The sequence below is a fragment of the Jaculus jaculus genome, chromosome 5 (genome assembly GCF_020740685.1).
Source record: "Jaculus jaculus isolate mJacJac1 chromosome 5, mJacJac1.mat.Y.cur, whole genome shotgun sequence".
Classification (NCBI taxonomy): domain Eukaryota; kingdom Metazoa; phylum Chordata; class Mammalia; order Rodentia; family Dipodidae; genus Jaculus; species Jaculus jaculus.
The window spans coordinates 146,633,727-146,656,346 of record NC_059106.1 but is presented as its reverse complement, the minus strand read 5'-3'; the positions used below and the strand labels follow the sequence as shown (position 1 = coordinate 146,656,346).

The 22,620-nt window shown below is 34.1% G+C and overlaps 1 protein-coding gene across 5 annotated transcripts in view; it reads right to left on the bottom strand.

The window, feature by feature from the left end:
• The window catches only part of Ncam2 (neural cell adhesion molecule 2), a 464,091-nt gene that overhangs the window by 165,494 nt on the left and 275,977 nt on the right, over positions 1-22,620 (bottom strand). For all 5 annotated transcript variants that reach the window (XM_045149438.1, XM_045149439.1, XM_004654373.2 and 2 more), the window contains one exon: positions 19,574-19,719. In XM_045149438.1, the coding sequence (XP_045005373.1) occupies positions 19,574-19,719 (146 nt within the window). The remainder of the gene's footprint in view (positions 1-19,573; positions 19,720-22,620) is intronic.

Genomic DNA, 22,620 nt, shown 5'->3' with positions numbered 1-22,620 from the left:
ATTAATGGTCTTAACTTGCCCACCAAAAAACACAAGTTATCAGGGTGGATCAAAAAAATGGAACCTTCTATATGCTGTCTTCAAGAAACCTACCTCCCATGGGATACTTTATTTTTTCTTTTCATAATTTTTATTAACATTTTCCATGATTACAAAAAAATATCCCATGGTAATACCCTCCCCTTCCTGCACTTTCCCCTTTGAAATTCCATTTTACATTATATTACCTCCCCATCTCAATCATTGTACTTATATATATACAATAACAACCTATTAAGTACCCTCCTCCCTTCCTTTCTCTTCCCTTTATATATCCATTTTAACTTACTGGCCTCTGCTACTAAGTATTTTCCTTCTCACACAGAAGCCCAATCATCTGTGGCTAGAATCAACATATGAGGGAGAACATGTGGCCCTTGGCTTTCTGGGCTTGGGTTACCTCACTTAGTATAATCCTTTCCAGATCCATCCATTTTCCTGCAAATTTCATAACTTCATTTTTCTTTACTGCTGAGTAGAGCTCCATTGTATAAATGTGCCACATCTTCATTATCCACTCATCAGTTGAGGTATATCTAGGCTGGTTCCATTTTCCAGATATTATAAATTGAGCAGCAATAAACATGGCTGAGTACGTACTTCTAAGGAAATGAGATGAGTCCTTAGGATATATGCCTAGGAGTGCTATAGCTGGGTCATAAGGTAGATCAATCTTTAGCTGTTTTAGGCACCTCCACACTGATTTCCACAATGGCTGGACCAGATTGCATTCCCACCAGCGTGTAGAAGGGTTCCTCTTTTTCCACATCCCCACCAACATTTATGATCATTTGTTTTCATGATGGTAGCCAATCTGACAGGAGTGAGATGATACTTTTTATAATCATGGAAAATGTTAATAAAACTTGAGAAAAAAAAATAAAAAAAAGAAACCTACCTCACCACTAAAGACAGACACTTCCTCAGGGGGAAAGGATGGAAAATTATATTCTAAGCAAATGGTAATAAAAAACAAGTGGATGTTGCAATATTAATATCTAATAAAATAGACTTCAAACCAAAAGTAGTCTAAAATGACCAAAAAGACCACTTCCTACTCATCAAAGGAATGATCCAGCATGAATATATTTGCCATTAATAGCTATGTTTTGTCACAGCTATAACTGATCTACTCATTTTAGCTTTCTTGAGCTCACTACACAAAACTGAAAATAAGACATTATGCACATGTATTCGTCTTTAACATTTAATGAATGATATGAGTTTGTTATGAACACAACTATATATAGAACATCTCATATTAATTCTGGTGTATAGTTATTTCCACATATGCTGATGGTATCATATGATAAATATACTATTTTATTATAAACTTATGCTGTGTCAAGACCATGTATAATGAGGAATGTTCTGGAAGGTGGAAAACAACTATATATCTTTGCTTTGAGCTCCCCTCAGGATATCTTGCTATATGCCTCATATATGATTGCTAACTCAGTACTCAATTATCTTGTATAAAATTATGATGTAGTTTTAGAAATAATAAGTGTTGGAAGTGATGGTGCCATGTAACATATTAATTAATACATAACCATAAAAACATGATGTGAAAAATACGTTATTTATGTCATAATATTTTTAACAATTACATTTTCAATAATTTTATATCATATCCCTCTCTAAAAGTATTTAAAATATTTGCCAAAAAATGTGATGAATCTTCCCAGTGATATCAATTAGTATATGATACAAATTAATTAGGAACATTATCATTAGAGAAAAGTTAGGTAAAGAAATCCTAAGGACTTACAGCTAGCCTAGGAAATCTACAAATTGGTTGAGAAATTTCAGTCCCTTTGGAACAGGACATAATAATCATGAGAAACAGTCCTTTTTCCTAATAATATTGGAGTTCACAGATAGTAGAAGTACTCTAGTAATTATGTTACAAGGCATATTGTGTTAATTTTATGAAAGGGTATTAAAATCATATGACTTACTGGTAAAAATATGCAGTGTACTACCTCACACTGGTGATCAAAACAGCCAGTACCTTTTTTACTATAATTTGTGAAGAAATAGGTAAGATCATAATAGATATTCAAAATTTTGTTCTCCAAGGTAGCCAACAAAATTGTGCCATTGTATTCCATGGAAATGTCTTGCCTCTACGTGCTTGTCTAAGATCTGGTATTTGTCCCCACAGGAGTCCATTTTCAGTCCTTAATTATCAAAGTTGCTAACACTCTAGTAGGTACAATGACTTTCATAATTAATCGTAAATGTGCATATTTCCATATATTAAAGGTATTCCAGTGCACTATGTATAGTTTTCTCTTTAAAAATTTCTAGAATTTCAGAGTTTGAATAATAGTAGACTGTAGTTTATTAGCCTAAAGTGTCCAACAATTAAACTGAACATCCACATAGTTAATGCCTTTTAAAAATCAATTGCCCATTATATGGACTTCAGTTTGACATTTAATAGTCTTAGCCATTCTAAAATTAATCAGAAAATTGAATAAGTGCATTCAAACTTTTGAGAATGTTTTCAAAGCACTTATGATTAACACATGTGTTCACATTTACAAATGGATTTGCTATGATGCATGAAGTTGTAATACACATGGATTGATTAAAGAAATATTAATTTTCATTTAGGTAAAATTAATTCATTTTAATGGCATTATATGAAGAAAATCAAGATAGGAGGAATTAGAAGAATTTTCATGTAGATCTGAATAGATAATATCAGAAGGGTTTGAATTCTATAACAGAATGGAGGAGGTTTTGAGAGAAGTGTTATATCACTTGGTTTGTGTGACATAGTTCACACTAGCTATTTTAATGAGAAACAAACATGAAATGTGAAAACATTGAAATGTCTTAGTAATTGATTTCAATAAAGTTGACTAGTGATGACAATATCAGATCAAGACAAACAGTGAGTTTTGGAATATCAATTACATTATTTATTTGTGGCAATACAAAGCATAATTATGCTAATGGAAAAGAGTAAAACTGACTCTAAACTTGTATGCCTTTCTAGTTTTGTGTATAAGTGTTGTTTTTGTGTGTGTGAGTGTGTGTCTGTGTGTTTGTGTGTGTGTGTGCATGTGTGTGGAGGCCAGCTGTTGACATCAGGTGTCTTCCACAGTTGGTCTTCACCTTGATTTAGGGGCATGGTTTCTCCCGACATCTAGAATTCATTGATTTGGCTAGACCAACTGTCTGCAAAATCCTGGTGGTCTTTCTGTTTCCTTCCACTCTTAATGGGGATTATAGGCATGTCCTACTGATATTGACTTTTATTTTTTTTTTAAATTTATTTATTTGAGAGCGACAGACACAGAGAGAAAGACAGAGGGAGAGAGAGAGAATGGGCGCGCCAGGGCTTCCAGCCTCTGCAAACGAACTCCATCTGGCTAACGTGGGACCTGGGGAACCGAGCCTCGAACTGGGGTCCTTAGGCTTCACAGGCAAGCGCTTAACTGCTAAGCCATCTCTCCAGCCCTGATATTGAGTTTTACATTAGAATCAAGACACTGTGCTCAGAATCTAATGTTTGTGTGGTGAACATTTTACCTACTGGATCATCTGTTCAGCCCCACATGTTAGCACATTTAGCTGGTAGTAAAGTGACATCATATTAATGAGGCTAGGATGTGACTGAGGAACAAGTGAATAGACAACATATTCAATGGTTCACTTGATACATAAATATACTTATAAAAATTTACAGAAGATTAGAGTTCACTGGAGAGGAACATAGTGAAATTTGCAGCTTCCTGAATCCAGCGATAGTTAAACTTATAATACCAATTAGAATGACATACATAAAGAAAACAAATAACAAGCTTCATACAGAAAATATTTAACTCCATTATCACTACTGCTCAAGAACAATGAACCACACACATGAGAACAAATACCTTGACATTAGGTTTGGGAAAACTTATATTCTATAAACTTACCAGAGATTTAGTAGAGTAATGGGTCAAAGTATTTTTGAAATATATGGATATACATAGTCATATAAAGTGGACAATGGATAATTTTGAACATTGATAACATATTGGATGAGATAAATCACTTATGTTATAGTATGTGAAGATTCAATTCTAGTGTTAATATAAAATTTCAGGTATTTTACACATGGCAATAAAGGGATTGATGTAAACATACATATTTAGTATTTGTAACTTTTTAATATTATTCTAGTTGAGATGCAGATATTTAGGTATAATTCAATGTGCATTTTCAAATAGATTTTTAACTATTCTTCTTTTCTATCCCTAACCCCCATGTCTCCAGCAACTCCTCATTCTACTTGTAATACTTGCCTTCTGTTTTTTTCTTTCTTTCTTTTTTTTTTAATTCAGGCATTTGAAAGTTTATATTTCCCTGATGCCTAAGAGGTTTGAACATTTTTGCAAATCTTTGTTTCCATTTATATTTATCCTTTTGCAAAAAAAAAAATACATGTGTGTGTTTGTATACTATCTACTCTATGTGTGGATTAATAAATTACATATATGTGTATATATGTCATATCCAATCTATGTGTTAATTAATAGATGAATGAGTTAAAATGTAGTAAATATTCATAACTAAATGATGTTTGGACCTAATAACATTCAACTCCTGTCATTTACAGCAAAATGGAGATGTGGACATGTTGGAAGCAATTACATAAGTAAATAAGACAACCAGTAAGAAACCAATGCCTCTTGTTACCCTATGGAAGCTGTTAAAAGTAGGCCAAAATGCCAAATAGTGAATATCGGGGAAGGACTTTTTCTAACTAAGTTCAGCTGTTCAACTATACATTTGCAGTAAGTGTAACAATGACTATAACCCTAATTGATTATGTTTCAAGGAAAACAAAATGATTGAGGAGCGTAGTGGTGAGTGTGACAGATGAAAGAATTGAAGTTGTACATTAAACAATGTCAACATGGTGAATGGTATGGACTGGAGGGAAAAATTGTGTGATACATACATGCATATCAAAATTATGTTACTTCATATTTGTCACAATATTATATATTACTATTATTATATGCACATTTAAATACAGATGTAAAATTATCATTTAATAATTAATATCTCAAAATAAAACAAGTAGTGTCATAGACCACAAATCAAAAGCAATGACACTACATCAACTGATGGATCAAAGCACCAAATCATACCCCAAAAATGTCTGATGAAAGACTTGAGATATTTTCAAAAAATTCACAAGCTACTAAATACATGAATGATGAATTGTGGCTAAGTACTTCTCTTCACATATCTTACATTTATTATATAATAAACCCTAACCCTAATATAATGAGGGTGCTACAAGTACTCTGTTAGAGCATTTTCATTGCAATGCCTTCAATTTTTCATTAATTTGAATGCTTAATATGATTCCATGAAAATTTTTTGTCCCATGCTAAGCTTGACAATGGAATGCATTAAATGTATTATTTTGCTGGAAGAGCTTCTTGAATTATTTCCACAGAATTCTAATAAATATGCTGCATCTATTTATGAATCAATTCACAACTAATTTTTCTAATGCATAATTAATAAAATTGTACCACAGAATTTTGAAAAATTGTTAGTTTTGTTCATTTGTGTATATTTACTGATTGTTTCTTATTTATGAGGCAATTTAAAAAGACAATTTTTTTCAATAATACTAGTATATCACTTCATAAATCATGCTTATATAAATAATATATCCATTCTAAAAAGCCTTATTAAAAATCACTTTTTATTTATAAATGTCATTATAGCCAGAACAGTTATTGTAAAATTGGACATCACTATACTATTGTCTTGGAATCATGATGGCTGGATTTATGACAATCTCCTATAAATTTTCAACATGCATCATTAATAGATGGTGTTTTAAAGTGAAGAATGACATTTTTAGAATTATTTACTGGAATTATTTCAAAATAGATTTTAAAAGGATATGTTTTACATATGACTAGATTTTTCTATTATCTTTATTCAAGCTGTGGTCTGGAATAGATTTTAGAAAGTTGTAAATGATTGAAAACTCACCTCTCAGCCAGCTTAGAAGCATCAAGGAAGATTTCCAGCACAGCTAATTATATTCTACCACCTACATCAGACGGTGAATAGAAGTATCCATTTTGCCTATTGCCCAGCAGGGACCTATATTATTGCTCTCTATGCACTACCAGGAAAAATGCATTAGGTAGATCTTAAAAATGTCACTCAAATAAAAAAAAAAATCCTTCAGAAAAGCCCATTATCTCTGGAAAGAAAAAACTAAAGGTGCAAAAATCTACAGGTGCCAGGAGTCAGTAGTATGCTGTTCAGCATTCTTGTCTACAATCAGAAATTGACTTGTGCCCCCCCAACCCCAATGAAGATGAAAGTAATGTTACTCTCCTCATGCTGTACTTACAGGAATACTAAAGAGAATAAGAAACTAGGAAAGGTAAATCTTCACTATAAGTTATTATAAAATCATTACTTGTTAATAATTATGTGGGGTTAATAATATTGTGGCTCTGGAATAAAAACTGTGTGGTGGTTTGATTCAGGTGTCCCCCATAAACTTAGGTATTCTGAATGCTAGGTTCCCAGCTGATGGAGATTTGGGAATTAATGCCTCCTGGAGGGAGTGTATTGTTGGGGGCAGGCTTATGGGCTTTATAGCCAGTTTCCCCATGCTAGTGTTTGGCACACCCTCCTGTTGCTGTGGTCCATCTTATGTTGGCCAGGGGGTGATGTCCACCCTCTGCTCATGCCATCGTTTTCCCCTGCCATCGTGAAGCTTCCCCTCGAGCCTGTAAGCCAAAATAAACCTCTTTTTCCCAGAAGCTACTCTTGGTTGGGTGATTTCTACCAGCAATGCGAACCGGACTGCAACAAACTGAATCTTAAAAAACAGTTTTACTGAACCAAGCCACAGACAAAGAAATGTTGTAGATTGTAGAGGATTTATACAAGGTGGGTCTGGAAAACAGTTTACCTGAGATCACAAAGTAGGTAAGTCATTGGTACACATAGCACACAATCTTTAGGCTTTATCATAGAATCCAGGAATGCCAATACTAAAACAAGTAGGAAGGCCTGGGTTATGTATATTAATTCACCTATACATCATTCTATGGAGAGTTGTAACTTAATCAAAATCACAATAATTTTGTTGAATGAATGTTTTCGGGTGTGTATGCTTTTCTATGCATTTGTGATGAACATAATTTTAGTTATCTAAAATATTTAGTATTCACATGAGTCATGCTTGAGCAACATCAAGAGGTATCCTTTTAATTTCTTTGTTAGTGTTTTTAAAATATAATAACTGGGATGGAGGGATTGCTTAGTGGTTAAGGTGTTTGTATGCAAAGTCTAAGGACCCAGGTTCAATTCCCCGGGACCCACGTTAGCCAGATGCACATGGTGGAACATGTGTCTACAGTTCATTAGCAGTGGCTAGAGGCCTTGGAGCCCCATTCTCTCTCTTTTTTTGTGTGTGTCCCTATTTCTGTTAAATTAATGAATAAATAAATAAATAAATAAAATATAACAACATGCCGTAATGATGCATATTTATAGGGTATGAAATGGTAGTATACACATGATAGCAAATGTATCAATCAAGTCAGAATTAACCTTTACACCTATTTATCATTGTTTTATATCTAGAGCATACAGTTTGTTCTCTTCAACTTATCCATAAGTATAAAACAGGCAGTTCTGAACTGTAGTATTCCCAATGATTTTTAAACCCACTCAAAGATTTAATGAAGCTAGAAGAGCAAGGTTTAATCAGATCCCAGAAAGTGAAGCTCATACAGGTTTATGTTGTTTTTACTCCTTATGTGACTGTGACATACAAACTTCTGTAAAAGACAAGACTGGATAGTGACACAAATTTAACTTTACTTGGGGCAATATATCAGAATCAAAGTTTAGTCAAGGTCCACTGATGCAACCACATCAAATATGAAGACAGTTCTTTTAGACTTTAATGATCTTACTTATGCTAGATGAATTCAATGTAATTCATGCATCCTGATTTGAAACCATTTTATTGTATATAATCCCTATTGTTAGAAAAATCTATCCAATTTTACATCATTTCCATTTTAATGTTATTGGCCATAGAAAGTAATGCACCTGGTTCAACTTTATATGAAATGCCACAATTGTCCAGTTTTTTGCTAAATAAATTACTTATTTGTTTTTGCATTAGACTTATCTTATTGATATTTGTTTTGTACTTTTTAATTTATTTTCATTTTCTTTATTTTGTAATAATTCTTAGAAACAAACTCCAGTAATTCCATATAAATTGCATCTCAAAATTCATTTTCCAGGATTGGTAAAATGATAACAAATAAAATTCCTCATAAAGTGACAATATTCAGCTGCAAAAATATGAGATGGGCTTCAATTTCTTTAAATACAATATGAATATGGCATTATATTTTGATATTTCAGATTTCATTTTACCAGAGCACTTGCAAAAATGCAGATAGAAATGACAGACTAGGGATAGAGACATATCTCAGCAGTTAAAGGACCTAGTTTGCAAAGCCTGACAGCCTGGACTTCATCTGCAGTAGCAAGAGTCCCTGCATGTCCATTCTCTTATATTCTCTCTCTTTCCCTCTCTCTTGAGACCTCTCTCTCCCTCTCTGTCTCTGCTTTCAAATAAATAAATGAAATATTTTTATAAAGAAATGACAGACCATTTTAAAAAGTGTTGGAAGTGTCGTCTTTTTTATTATTACCATTTAATTAAGGAAAAGTGTCAGATTTTCTAAAACATGTCAACTTATTTTGAAGTTTTTCACAAAACAAAATGTAAACAAATATGTTTAGCATGAAGCAAATTTAAAGGAAATGTTCTCACAAAAATGGACATCATGTGTCTTATATACCAGTGGAGAGGCAAGCTAGTTGATTCTGACTGGGAAGAGATGTACCCATAGGCTGAAGCTGGAGCTCTGTTTGAAACTCTTTTCCATACTGAAACTACACATTTTAAATATTTTAAATATTCTAAGTGCACATTTTTTTGAAGAGGTAGGGTCTCACTCTAGCCCAGGCTGACCTGGAATTCACTATGGAGTCTCAGGGTGGCCTCGAAGTCACCATGATCTTTCTACCTCTGCCTCCTGAGTGCTGTGATTAAAGATGTGCGCCACAACTCCTGGCTTCTAAGTGCACATTTTAGGTGCATATATTCATAAGGCATTGCTTGATAATTATTTATTTGGTAAAACAGGGTAAAATAGCCTCAATCACAAAAGGTAAATGAGTAAAGCTGTTTTATTTAACATTATTGGTGCATCTTTGAAATGCATATGATGAGATCAGAAAACGTATTATTTTGTCACAGCATTAAAAAAACTATTTTATTTAGCCCAATGTATCCAAAGGATTATGGAAGTAGCATTTGATAAATGTAGAAATGTTATTAAATATTTTAGTATTGATTATTAATATATGAGCCAGGGTCTTCAATCTGAAACCCAGACTAGCTTTGAATGGTCCTTCTGCAATACCTTCATGTGTATAATCACAAACTTTCAAAATGATCTACATTCCGATCAGAATTAGCATTTATTTTACTTTATTTATTTATTTATTTATTTATTTGTTTATTTATTTATTTATTTATTTTGGTTTTCTGATGACACGGATCCCATCTTCCCTACTAGAGTTGGTTGGGTACAAATGGGTGGCATCCTAGTTTGATAGTGAAAGTTCACCCAACATTCCATAGAAAACCTAGTTGGGCCCTAAGAAAAACACACATTCAAAAGACAAAAGAAAGGTGTCTATTTGGAATGTTTTATCTGGTCAAGGATAAACATTCATTCTCCCATGTAAAATTGTTTACATACCTACTGGATTAATGACACCACAACTGGGAACCACAGGAAACAGTTAAGCTATAGAGAAGAAATTTTTCAGAAATTGTGGTCGCTAACCCAGGATCCAAGTAAGTCATATGCACAAAGGGTACATGAGTCTGGAGTTTGTTTGTGGTGGCTTCAGGCCCTGGCATGCCTATTCTCTCTCTCACCCTTTTTTTTTTTTTTCTTCTCTCTGTCAAATAAATAAATAAATAAATAATATATATCTTTTTGTAATGAAAGGAAGCTTGGCATGGTGGTGCATGCCTTTAATCCCAGCACTTGGGAGGCAGAGGTAGGAGGATCACTGTGAGTTTGAGACCACCCTGTGACTTTGTAGTGAATTCCAGGTCAACCCAGGCTACAGCAAAATCCTGCCTTGTAAAAAAAAAAAAAAAAAAAAAAAAAAAGAAGAAATTGCATGTGAAGGCTATTATTCTGCTTTAATAAAAACACAGGATAATACTATCACATTTAAAGGACCATATTTTAGGAATTACAGTGAAATTATTTTTAGCCAACATTCCTTGCTATATCAAGGTACACTATATGTACAGGAAGAGAACATTAATAAATAGTGGGAGGAAGGTGAATGAGCTACATCCTATTGGAAGAATCTTTAAATAGGTCCTGTATAAAGAATGTCAGAGCCACACGTTGGGTCATGATACACAGATATTGCCTACCACCCATAACTGATGGCTAACCCCACAATGCATGACCCATATTCACCAACAAGGAGGGTCCCTGCAGAGGGGGGAGAACAGAGAGGAGGCTAACAATGGTACCAACTTGACTGTATACACTGAGTACAAAACTAATAAAAAATTATATTAATTCAAAACATATTCAGTAGAAGTAGTTGGTCAGAACGTTGTATAACCGTGAAAATTTACATATCAAATTTAGGTAATACTTTAACGTTTGCCTTTTTTGGTGTGTGTATGGCAACTATATTTGTATGTGTGTGTGAGCACACTTGCATATTACCTTGCGCATGTGTGTGTGTGTGTGTGTGTGTGTGCAGAAGTACACAAAACACAATGCATTTGGAGGTCACAAGGGAAATTTGGGTGCCCATCCTTTCATTCAATCTTGTATGAGACAGTGCCTTTTGCTCTTGTCCACTGCTACATTGGCCAGGCTAGCTAGTCCATGACATTCTCTTGTCTCGACCTCCCGTTTCCCTTATGCACACTGGTATTACCCATGTAAGCCAGATCATCTGGCTATTATGAGTGCTGTGGGATAAGAACTAAGAAATTCATGTTTCTATATCAACCCTTTATCCAATGAGCCATCTCCCCATTCCAAGATTTGTTATCTCATAGATACTTTCTAGTAATCTAATGTGCATTGTGAAATATTTAAATGATATATCATGGTGCACTTTTAAAAAGTATGGTTATTTATTTGAGGGAGAGTGAGGAAAAATTGGAAAGAGAGAGAGAGATTTAGTATGGACATGCTAGGTCCTACAAACAAACTCCAAAATGCATGTGCTACTTTGTGCATCTGGCTTGAGGTAGGTACTGAGAAACTGAAACCTGGGCCACCAGGAGGACTTTCAAGAAAGCTCTTTAACCACTGACCCATTTCCCAGCCCTTCCTTGTGACATTTGATTTCATTCAATCCATTTTAAAGAGAAAATAATGAGGTATATAGAATTCACAGACAGCACACAGCTATAGACAAGGGAAGGAGCTGCTTGTCAAGCAGGTGGAGTTTGAGAAATGCTGCCTTAAGATGCAAATTACTTACTGCCATGTATTCCTAATATTTCTTCTTTAATGTACAGTGGGATTAATTTCTCATAGAGGTAAGCCTATAATTTACTAGTAGGAAAGTGTAACAGCAATAACATAATTATAGATTCTGTAACTTAAAGAGCATATAAATCATACAAAAGAGATGGCATCCTCTAGACAGTATAATCCACACTTTATAATTATTACATAAAACTTTCTATTCAGATGCATGCAAATGGTTATTGCTATGTTTACAATTTTTTACAAATTCTACTGGCAGGCATCACTTCTGTGGCAGAACTTTTTATTTTTACTTAAGATTAAAATTAACATGTAACATTCCTAGGGATGTTTAAAAGAAACTTGTTTTAGTTTATGGTCAGAAAATCTTAATCTAAAATATATATATATATATATATATATATATATATATATATATATATATATATATTTTATTCAAGCACGGTTTAGAATGTGTGTGTATGTGTTTGTGCACATGTGTGTGTGTGTGTTTTATGCATGTGCATGTGACCTTGCAGCATCCCGTCTCATGTGCTTTTCTGCTACAGGGTGTGTTTGTCTGTTGTAACCTGGGCAGAACACTGAGTATCCTAAGCCATCACTCTTCTGCCCATTCATATTTAAAACAGAGTTTCTTCCTTATCCTGGACCTTGCAATTGCTCATGAGTTCCAGTGATTCCAAGTACTCTGCTCCCCTTGGGACATGGTTACAGAAACCCATTTCCACAACCAGTTGTTTAAATGGGTCCTGGGTATCAAACTCTAGCAGTCTCTTGTGCCTCCTCATGCCCTTATACTTGCACAAGTAGTACCATTTCCACTGAACTAACCCTATTGCCAGAAAAACACATTCTTAAGCCATCCTTGCTACATGAAGTACACCATGCATTTTACTTCCAATAGTCTAAACTAGTAAGTATTTCTATGTGATATAAGGGATGTAACATGGCACAAAAGAGAAATATTGAATCTGTTCTGCAGAGAGAAATCATAAAGGAATGTACAAGTATATGACCGAAAGGAAGATGCTGATGCAAGAGTTTTATAAAAATTCTGATACTGGACAACGTGATGGTTTGATTCAGGTTACCCCATAAATTTAGGTGTTCTGAATGCTAAGTCCCCCGTCGATGGCAATTGGGGAATTGGATTCTTCTGGAGGCTGTATATTGTTGGGGGCTGTGTATTGTTTGGGGTATTATACACAGCTTCCTCTTGCCAGTGTTTGGCACACTCTCCTGTTGCTGTGTTCCATCTGATGTTAGCCAAGAGGTGGTGTCCACCCTCTGCTCAGGTCATTGTTTTCCCTGCCATCATAGAGCTTCCCCTCAAGTCTGAAAGCCAAAATAAACCCTTTTTTTTTCTCACAAGCTGCTCTTGGTTAGGTCCTTTCCGCCAGCAATGAAAAGCTGACTACAACAGACAACAAAGCCATCCTGCAGAATACATCAGAGCAGCCTGAGGCCATACTCATTCATAAACACATCTGGTAAACCACTTCACTGCATAGACGCAAATTAAGATAAAAAAAAATAGTGTTGAAGAAGAACCACAAATGAAGACTTTTGACACCACCAAGGTTTAAGAGGAAGGTGACCTGTGTCCCACATGACCTGAAACTTATTGTGGAAGCTAAATATTTGAGGTGCTAAATTAACATTACTGACAAGTAGTGTGGACTTCTTGGCAACTATGTGGAGAAACAAAATCAAGCCAACCAAGAGAACAATGATCCTTGAGGATGGAACTCTTCTATATAGGACAAAGATACATAATCATAAAATATTTTATCTCACCTAGTTTTGATAGTGATAAGTTAACATGACTTTGTTTAATTTTTTGAAAGTTTCACTTCAATATACACATAATTATGGAAATTAAAAGGTAATATGAGAAATCACACACACACACACATATACATACATATATATATATATTAATTCATGTCTGAAATATTTTACCTGTGATCTAATTTCACACTTAGGATACCTCCTTTTCAGGGAGATCTTCTTGGTAACTCTCAGAACATAAACTAAAACAAACATGTAATGGCTAGGAAAGTTACAATATGTGTCATTCCTTCTGACACATTTAATCGATTTGCAGTGATAGTTCATTAGTATCCATGATTACAAAATTATCATTTGTTCATCAACAAAATTGATAAGAATGAATGATGTGAAGAAGCCTTGATTGGGAAGCAAGAATAGGTGTTAATATAAAGTTGAAGATTGTAATGGATGTTGTGTACCTGGGTCTCCGATAGAACACAGCACCATCTCACATAACCTTCCCATCAACACTTTGGAAGATTCAAGCCTTTCATAAAAAATTTTATTTGAAGAAACTAGGACACTTACTGTATATGTAACAATTTAGAACTTTAATACATGATTACTTGGTAATTGTAGGAGTATTTTAACTCTGGCTTAACTTTATTACATGCATTTAAATATTGCAGTTAGGTATTCAACATCAGTTACATAAATATGCTGGTATTTTATTTTTCTTTATTTTATTTTATTTTATTTTATTTTAATTTTGTTTTCTTGAGGTAAGGTCTCAGTCTGGCCCAGGCTGACCTGAAATTAACTATGTAGTTTCAGGGTGGTTTCAAATTCATGGTGATCCTTCTATCTCTGCCTCCTGAGTGCTGGGTTATAGGTGTGTACCACCATGCCTGGCTTGTTTGTTTTTTATTGTTTTATGAAAAACATACACCTTCAAAAGGTACACTGTGTGTATATATGTTTCTGTCTACTCTTTTAAATATATATATTATATAATATTATATATATTCCAAATAAATAATATTTTTTAAAAACTGAGTGCAGAAACAAATGACTCAGAGGTGAAGGCAGTAGCTTGTAAAGCCTGATGGCCAGGGTTCAATTACCCAATACTGACTTAAAGCTAGATGCACAAAGTGGAACATGTGTCTGGATTTTTATTTGCAGTGGCAGGAGACTCTGGTGCACCCATTCCCATTCTCCTCTCTCTCTCTTTCTCACTCACTCACTCTCCCTTTGCTTACAAGATAACTTAAAAAAATGTTAAAATTGGGCTATCAACTTAATGGATATTTAGATAAACCTAATCCATCAATAATATTTAATGGAAATAGCATCATCATACTCATTACTAGTAAACTCAATTCACTATACATTTTAACTAAGCTAACTTTGTTAGTGAAAATTAATTCAATAAAATTTGGAAGAAATATTACCCTTAAATAATATTGGATATCAAAAATAATTTTCCACACATACATGTATAAATATGTATGAGCATCCTCCAAGTACACATACAAATTAACACATATGTGCCATGTCACAAACACATGCACATTCAAACACCATTATATTTTATTTCATGAAAAATTCTTTTATGTTAACAGAGAACAGTCATTCACATTTATACTATACTGAATCACATTTATATGGAACTTGGGGATAACAGTTCAAATCTTGATATTGTCCCTTTCTCTTTCCTTGAGTGACCTAGGACAACAAATGACTTCAATGAGTCTTTGTTTTATCTCCTAATAGCCATAAAAAATATTTCTGTAGCTCATCAGGACTTTTCTTTTCATCAATAAAAATGATAATACTTAGTGATATGAAGAAACCTTAAGTTGAAAATGAGAGTCAGTCATACTAAGTGGTAAGTTGTAATGAATATTATGTGTGTGGATACAAACTGTAAGAGCTATATACTCAAAAAAAAGACAGATTAGATCCTATCATACAATGCACCTACAATGTGATCATAATGCTTTCATCAGCTAGAGACAGTCATTCTCTCACCTTGTTTCTGAGAGGATCTTATCATTTGTTGGAGACTGTTAGACTGTGGTGGAAATGGCAATGTGTAACTACTAAGATTAAATCAGAAAATACCATAAACCATCTGTGTGGTGTGATTGTCTTCAAATGCTCCCTCTGCAGGTAGCTGTTAACATTCAAGAGAGCCATCTACCCTATTATTCAGTCAAGACTCTATGTGGGTGTTCCAAGGGACAGCCTGGGCTGCTTACAGTTCTCTGCCCATCACCAGTCCTGGCAACTAGCCAAGAAATGAGCCAACTTGAGTTTTCAGCACTTCTGAACCTTGGAACTGTAACTACAGGCAGCAGCTAAGAGCAAACACACTGGAGACTTCATGATTCCTTACTCAGATGTATTATGTACATTCTAATGATCAAAATAAAATGATGTTTCATCCATGTGTTTTAGTCATTTATAATGAAATAATAATATTAGAAAGCTGATACAATGTGGTCAGTGAATAGTGAGTGTTATTAGCATGATGATTACTGTTCATTTAAGACTTCTCATGGATTTCTAATGTTTATTCAAGGGAGAGAAAACTCTTGTATCCTACTAATATTTCTGCTACCTATTCCTATGAGAAATGAAGACATATCTGATTGACAAAGATGGTGATAAAATTTGATGATATTTTCCTGTATATTCCTTTTTGCTTCCTAGAACGGACTGCCTCATCACGATCTACAGTGTTATCATCAATGCCAGAAACTGTGGTATATTTTCTCCCACACAGAAAAGCTACACAATCTAAAATTAGTGGGGCTATGTTGGGTACACTTAAGTAATTCTTTAGTCTTGCATAAGAACCTTCAGTTACATGCAACTATAATCCATGGAGTCTCATATGCCCATTTACATATTTTGATGTATGTGGTAGTGACGGGGTTTATGATGAAGTTATGAGAGAAAATATGGCTTCCAATTAATCCAAAATATTCAAGGATAAGCATATTTACTTAGTAACTCTGGTGTTGCTACTTAAAATTATTCAAATATTTCCCTCTTCATGAATTATATATTTGATTTTTATCAGAGCTTCGGTTGATACATTTAGGGTGGTCACATTGGTATTCCATTTCCCAAGCCTCCATCATGAGCTTAACAAATTGTTAAGAATATTTTCTGCTGAAAGATTTCATTCTTAAATGTCATATTGACTTAGAGAATTCGGAAGTGACGAGCTGCTTGCAAAGTACAAACTGAAATGCCACCATGTGACACCAACGGAGTATGCACACCCAGACCATGGGCAAAAAGTACTGAACTTACCTCAAAACTAAAACTACAGAATCTGTAATGTGATGTGATCTACAAGTGACTCTTGGAAAGTACAAGCCCATGCCACTTTCTCAACAAGCATGTTATGATTTCAGCTTTATTTGTGAATGTTAAAGTATAAACAAAGGTTAGATATCAAACATTATGGAAATACTTAAGTGATTAAAATTCAGTCTGAATAAGAGAAACAAGATAAACTGTGCTACAAAAATATTGTAACATTGCAGATAGAAATCCATATTAACCACTTACTTAGCTGAATGCCTTGACATATACTTTAAATATTTTATTGATATATTTATTTGAGAGAGAGTGAAAGGCAGAGAGTGGGAGAAAGAGAGAGATAGAGAATGGGCATACCAGAGCCTCTAACCACTGCAAGTAAACTCCAGACACATGAGCCCCCTTGTGTATCTTGCTTACGTTTGTACTGGGGCATCTAACCTGAGCCCTTATGCTTTGCAAGCAAGCGCCTTAACTGCTAAGCCATCTAACCAGCTCAACATGTACTTTAGAATGCACTTTTCATCTAATAAGAATCATGAACTTATAAGAATCATGTAAACTACTCAGCAGCAAATAATCTGATGTGATGCTCATCCAAGTGCAACAGTGGCATATGGCCATTGTGTGTAACCAAATACTCTTGAATTGGCTAACAGATCCACTCAGTGGAAAGGATCCCATAGCTAGAACTAGGAAACAAGTCAGTATCATATCCAAATAATGAGTTTGCTCTCCAATAGCAAGCTCCCATTAATCTTGGGCTACAAGAGGGCCAACACCTACTAAATTTTCTCTAAACTAACAATGGTTATCCCATTTAACCAGTCCTGACTTCACTCTTCACTGGAGAATCTGTTTCTCTTTTTCAGATGGACCCAATACCTGAGAAGAAAATCAGTCCATTGCACTTCACCAGGGCCCCAGCTGAAACCATAGAGCAATTGGAGAAGTGATCAAGAGTGCTGCTTTCTTGTGAATATGGTATCAGCACAAGGTTGAAGAAGATAGACATAGATAATACTCAACCCTTACCACGTCAGAGATCCAGAGACACAGAGTCTCCCAAGAACCCATCACTGAAATAGACCTAAAATGAACCTAACATGCCTCAGGAAAATTCCTAGAACAGGGGTGGAAAAATTGTTAGAGCCACAAGTTGGGACATTAAGCACAGAGATATTGCTGCTTCCTCATAATGGCTTCCCCCACAATATATAACCCACCATCTCCATGTAGATAACTGGCATCTCCAATGAGGAGGGTCCCTTCAGAGGGGGGCAGGGATGAGGGTAAGGTGGTAGCAACATATTCTGTTTACATACTGAGTATGTTCATAACTAATAAAAAATTAAAAAAAAAACACGAACATGCAGTGAACAAAAGGCTCAGGATATGGGCATAACTATGCTTGTGTGATCCACAGAAATATGGGAAACTAAACTAAGAAAAAGTAGCCTGTAATTTTAGGCATGATTTAAGTTTTCCTAGTTATATGGAAATGTAACTCATTTCAGCACAGACAACTGTACCACACCAAATCTCTATCTTTTCTTCCCACTGTCCAAAGACAGATACCAATAGTCACATTTTAAACATTGGTTTCCAGTTGAATATATGAATTAAGTAAATTAATATGTATAGCTGTTAACCAAAGAGACATATGCGTTGTCATAAAAATGACAATAAATAGGAAAGCACAGAGCAAAGGAGAGTGATAGCCATGGTAACATATTCTTTGAGACCAGAAATGAACAAGATTCTTGCCATTATTTTCCATCAAATTATAAGTCTAATGTGTAATATCTGTTCTGTTGTAAGGTCAGAAAGAATATTAAGACAAAATAAATTTGGATTCTCTTGCTATTACAGAAGTGGAGCTATCTATATATCTCAGACTCCAATATTTTTCTTGAGAGTAATTTAAATTAATACTGATAAGATAATCTAAAAGCCTAACTTTACAATATTTACAGGTGAACTATTAGGCTAACCATCACACATCATGTCTTCTTTATTTTATTATAGTTGGAGTTGAAGATGAATGGTTGTGAAAAATTAAGTGTAGTCTAATAAATAAAAATAATTTATTTCTAAATAATATCAATGTGGAATATCACCAAGACTCTGTTTGTTGGGATTTATATCTTTTTTATTGAGTATTCATTATAGGAAAGCTGAATCTTACTAGCTAAATACAGAAAGAAGGAAAGAAAGAAAGAAGAAAGGAAAGAAAAGAAAAGAGTAAAAGGGGCTGGAGAGATGGATTAAGGGTTTAAGGGTTCAGCTGCTTGCCTGAAAAGCCTAAAGATTTGGGTCTAATTTCCCAGGACCCATGTAAAGCCAGATGAATAAAGCGGTGTATGCATCTGGAGTTTGTTTACAGTGGCTAGAGGCCCTGGCTCACCCAGTGTCTCTCTCTCTCTCTCTCTCTCTCTCTGTCTTTATCTCATTGTCACTCTTTCTCTCTTCTTGCAATTGAATGAATGAAAATAGTCAAAAAATACAAAAGTGTGAAGATTGTCACACCTTTAAACCAAATTGATTTCATTTACCAATGACTTCTTTCAGAGATTTTATGGAGTTAGCTTTAAGTAAAACAAAAATGATGTAAGATTTTGTAGTTTAATGAAAATATTTTAAGGACTACCTACTAATTTATTTATTTTTTTCTCTTTTGGGAGAGGAAGCATTTAAAGAAATTGAAACATTTGTTTGAATTGTACAAGTCACTTGGTAAATTGCAAACTTACATTAGATGTAAACTCTGGAAATCACCATGTTTGTGTTACCTTATCGCCTTCAGAAAAGGTGACGCCATCCACAGCTCTTTTCCATGTGATTTCTGGAACAGGCTCCCCTTCGGCTTCACATGTGAGTGTGACATGACCATTCTCTGATGTAGTCTCATTTTTAAGTTGTATGATATGAGGCTGTACTGTAAAAATGTATACATTATTCCATTGGTATTGGAGTAAAATCATTACTATTGTAACTGAAAATTGAATATAGACACTTAAATTCACATTAACATAGTATGAGATGACTAACTGCATAGTAGTTATAGTAACATACCATAAAAGTATGAAGAAAGTTGCAAAAATTTTAAAAAATATAAATATATTTCATATAATTATAAAATAATAACCATAATCTCTACATATGTTGTTAATTTTCATACTATTCTTAAACTTTAATAAAAATTTCAATATGAGTAAAACAAAAAGTGTATCTTGAGTATATAACATTTACAATTATAAAATTATACAATTTTGGAAATATTTATGTCATAAATATATTCACAATCTAGTCAATCACATTACTTTAGTTGATTCATTTTAATTATTTTTTTAATATTTTATTTCCTTATTTGTGAGGAGAGAGAGTGTGAAGAGCTACATCAGGACCTCTTGATGCTGCAAACAAACTCCAGATGCAAGCACTGCTTTATGCATCTGCCTTTATGTGGGTAATGGAGAACCAAGACTGGGACATCAGGTTCTGAAATAAAGTTCTTTTAACCACCGAGCGATCTCCTCAGACCTACTTTAATTTAATTTATTTAAGGATATTTCAGATGTTAAGCTTTTTTCCATAATTACATCACTTATACAGGAAGACACTATGCTCTTAACAGTAACCGAACATTATTTTCAAAACTCTGTATTACCTTTGGTTTTGAAATTTTTGATTGTTTAGAGATAAAATTGATAAAATCATAAAATGTGTTACTTGTTATTTTAGTACAAGTTACTTTTTCACATTTTCATATAATAGAGGAGCATGTAATTAAGCTTATCTTAATCTGAGAGTTAAATACCTTATTCCAGAAATGTGGCATATAGGAATATAACATTTCTTTTCCTGTCTTTCATGAACACAACATTTTGTTTCAACATAAATTTGTTCAGTGCTACTATGCACATGTGGACACAAGTTATATAATGCACTATTTTGCGTTTCCTAGTTGAAAGGAACAAGGCATCAGAAACTGTCATGAATCTCTGTGTTCTCACATAATTAGACTTCAGTTTAAAATGTCTTGATTAAGTAGTGCTTTATTTGAGCCCATTGAAGTTGAGATTTTCTCCCATTAATTCATATGCTATTTCTATACTATTTCTGGGAAAATCTGTGTATTGTTTCAGATTTCAAACAGGTTTTAAAGAAAACAGTTTTAAGGAACAAGTATTGATTGAATAAGTTAAGCATTCTCCATAAATTTTAACTATTTCAGATTGTTTAAAGTTAGCAATCATATTTAGAAGCTCCAGTTTTGGTCCATATCTCTCCATTGAAGATTTGTGTAAACAGCACTGTAAGATTACACTTCAGTTTTGACATGAGCTGCAGAGCTGCAGGAGAAGAAAAAGTATTAACAACCCTACTCATCTGTGGACCCTGTATACTTCACAGCAGATCTATCTACAAGGCAAGATATGACCATTGGTGCCATGGTGACAGAAAACTGTGGAAGCACCAATTGCTCTGTAGTTGGTATGAAGCCTAGCACAGAGGAGAGAAATCATGCCTGGTCCTGTATCTGGCCAAAAGTCTGTGGCTGGGCAGAGAGGCCCTATAGGGGGACCTAATAATGTGGTTATTCTAATTGCCAGCTTGTGAAACTAACTTTTAAATATTTGTCTGTTCCCATAGACTGTTATAACACACAACCTTAGGCACTAATGTTTCTTTATGCAAAGAATACAGGTGATTACCGAATTATACACATGACAAAATTATCAAAACTAAGTGACTACTAGCTCTGCTCAGCTCTAAGAATAACATCTAAACAACACCCTTCAAAATTGTAGGAAACTCTCAAAAGAAGGGGTAGAAATAGGAGCAGGAAGATGACAAGAGGGGCAGGGACAGGCTATCATCTGCATGCACAAATCTGCTATACTCATGGACTCACAGCAGCTGGGGTTGCCTGTACATGATAGACTGTCAGCATCTCAACATAGATGGGGGAGAGGTCATGACACCCCAACCCTCCCAAATTAAGTAGTGAAAAGTAATGATTCCTCAGAGAAGGGAAGCTGTATCTTTTAGTGGTTTTTAGCTACTATAGGAGTTTTCATTCTTCACAAAATAACCTCCTCCTGATGATTAAGCAAAGCATCCTAATTTAAAATGTTGGGTCACAAAATAAATAAATAAATAAGCCTTGGAAATAAGATGGGGATCTAATTTGAAGAAGGGCTGTAAATGAGGTTTTGAAAATACCACAAAATCATATAAGAAACTGTCATAAATGGAGAAATTAATAAAATTTGACAATTAAAAATTACTTTTTTGAAAAAAATGACAATACTATAATATTTAAAATAATATTTATGCAAATCTTTCTAATTTATTCAGATTGACTCATCTAAGACTATCCTACTATTCAAATTTCATTTTATACAATTTGTCATATATTTTTAATCAGTCCATTTTTTTAAATCATGTGTTAATTTTGAGAAGGGCCACTACACCTACCCCCATGCAAATGCAGATTCTTCTTATCTATATATTTCATATTCATTCCTTTCTTGTCTTTGTTGTGGAAGAATTTATTGAATCTATGTGTAAAGATATATGAAACTTACTAAATGATACTAGTGTATATAACTTTCATGGACATATATTTTAAATGATAAAATTTTTAGTAATCAAACTGTAAATTTCTGTCTTGTTGCAAACATAATAAAGGGTAAATCAATATTTTTAAAGAGTAAATTTATTCACTTATAAGTGAAGAGAAATAGACAAGAGATGGACAGAAAGAGAGAGAGAATGGGTGTGACAGGTCCTCTAGCCACTGCAAACAAACTCCAGATGCATGTGCCACATT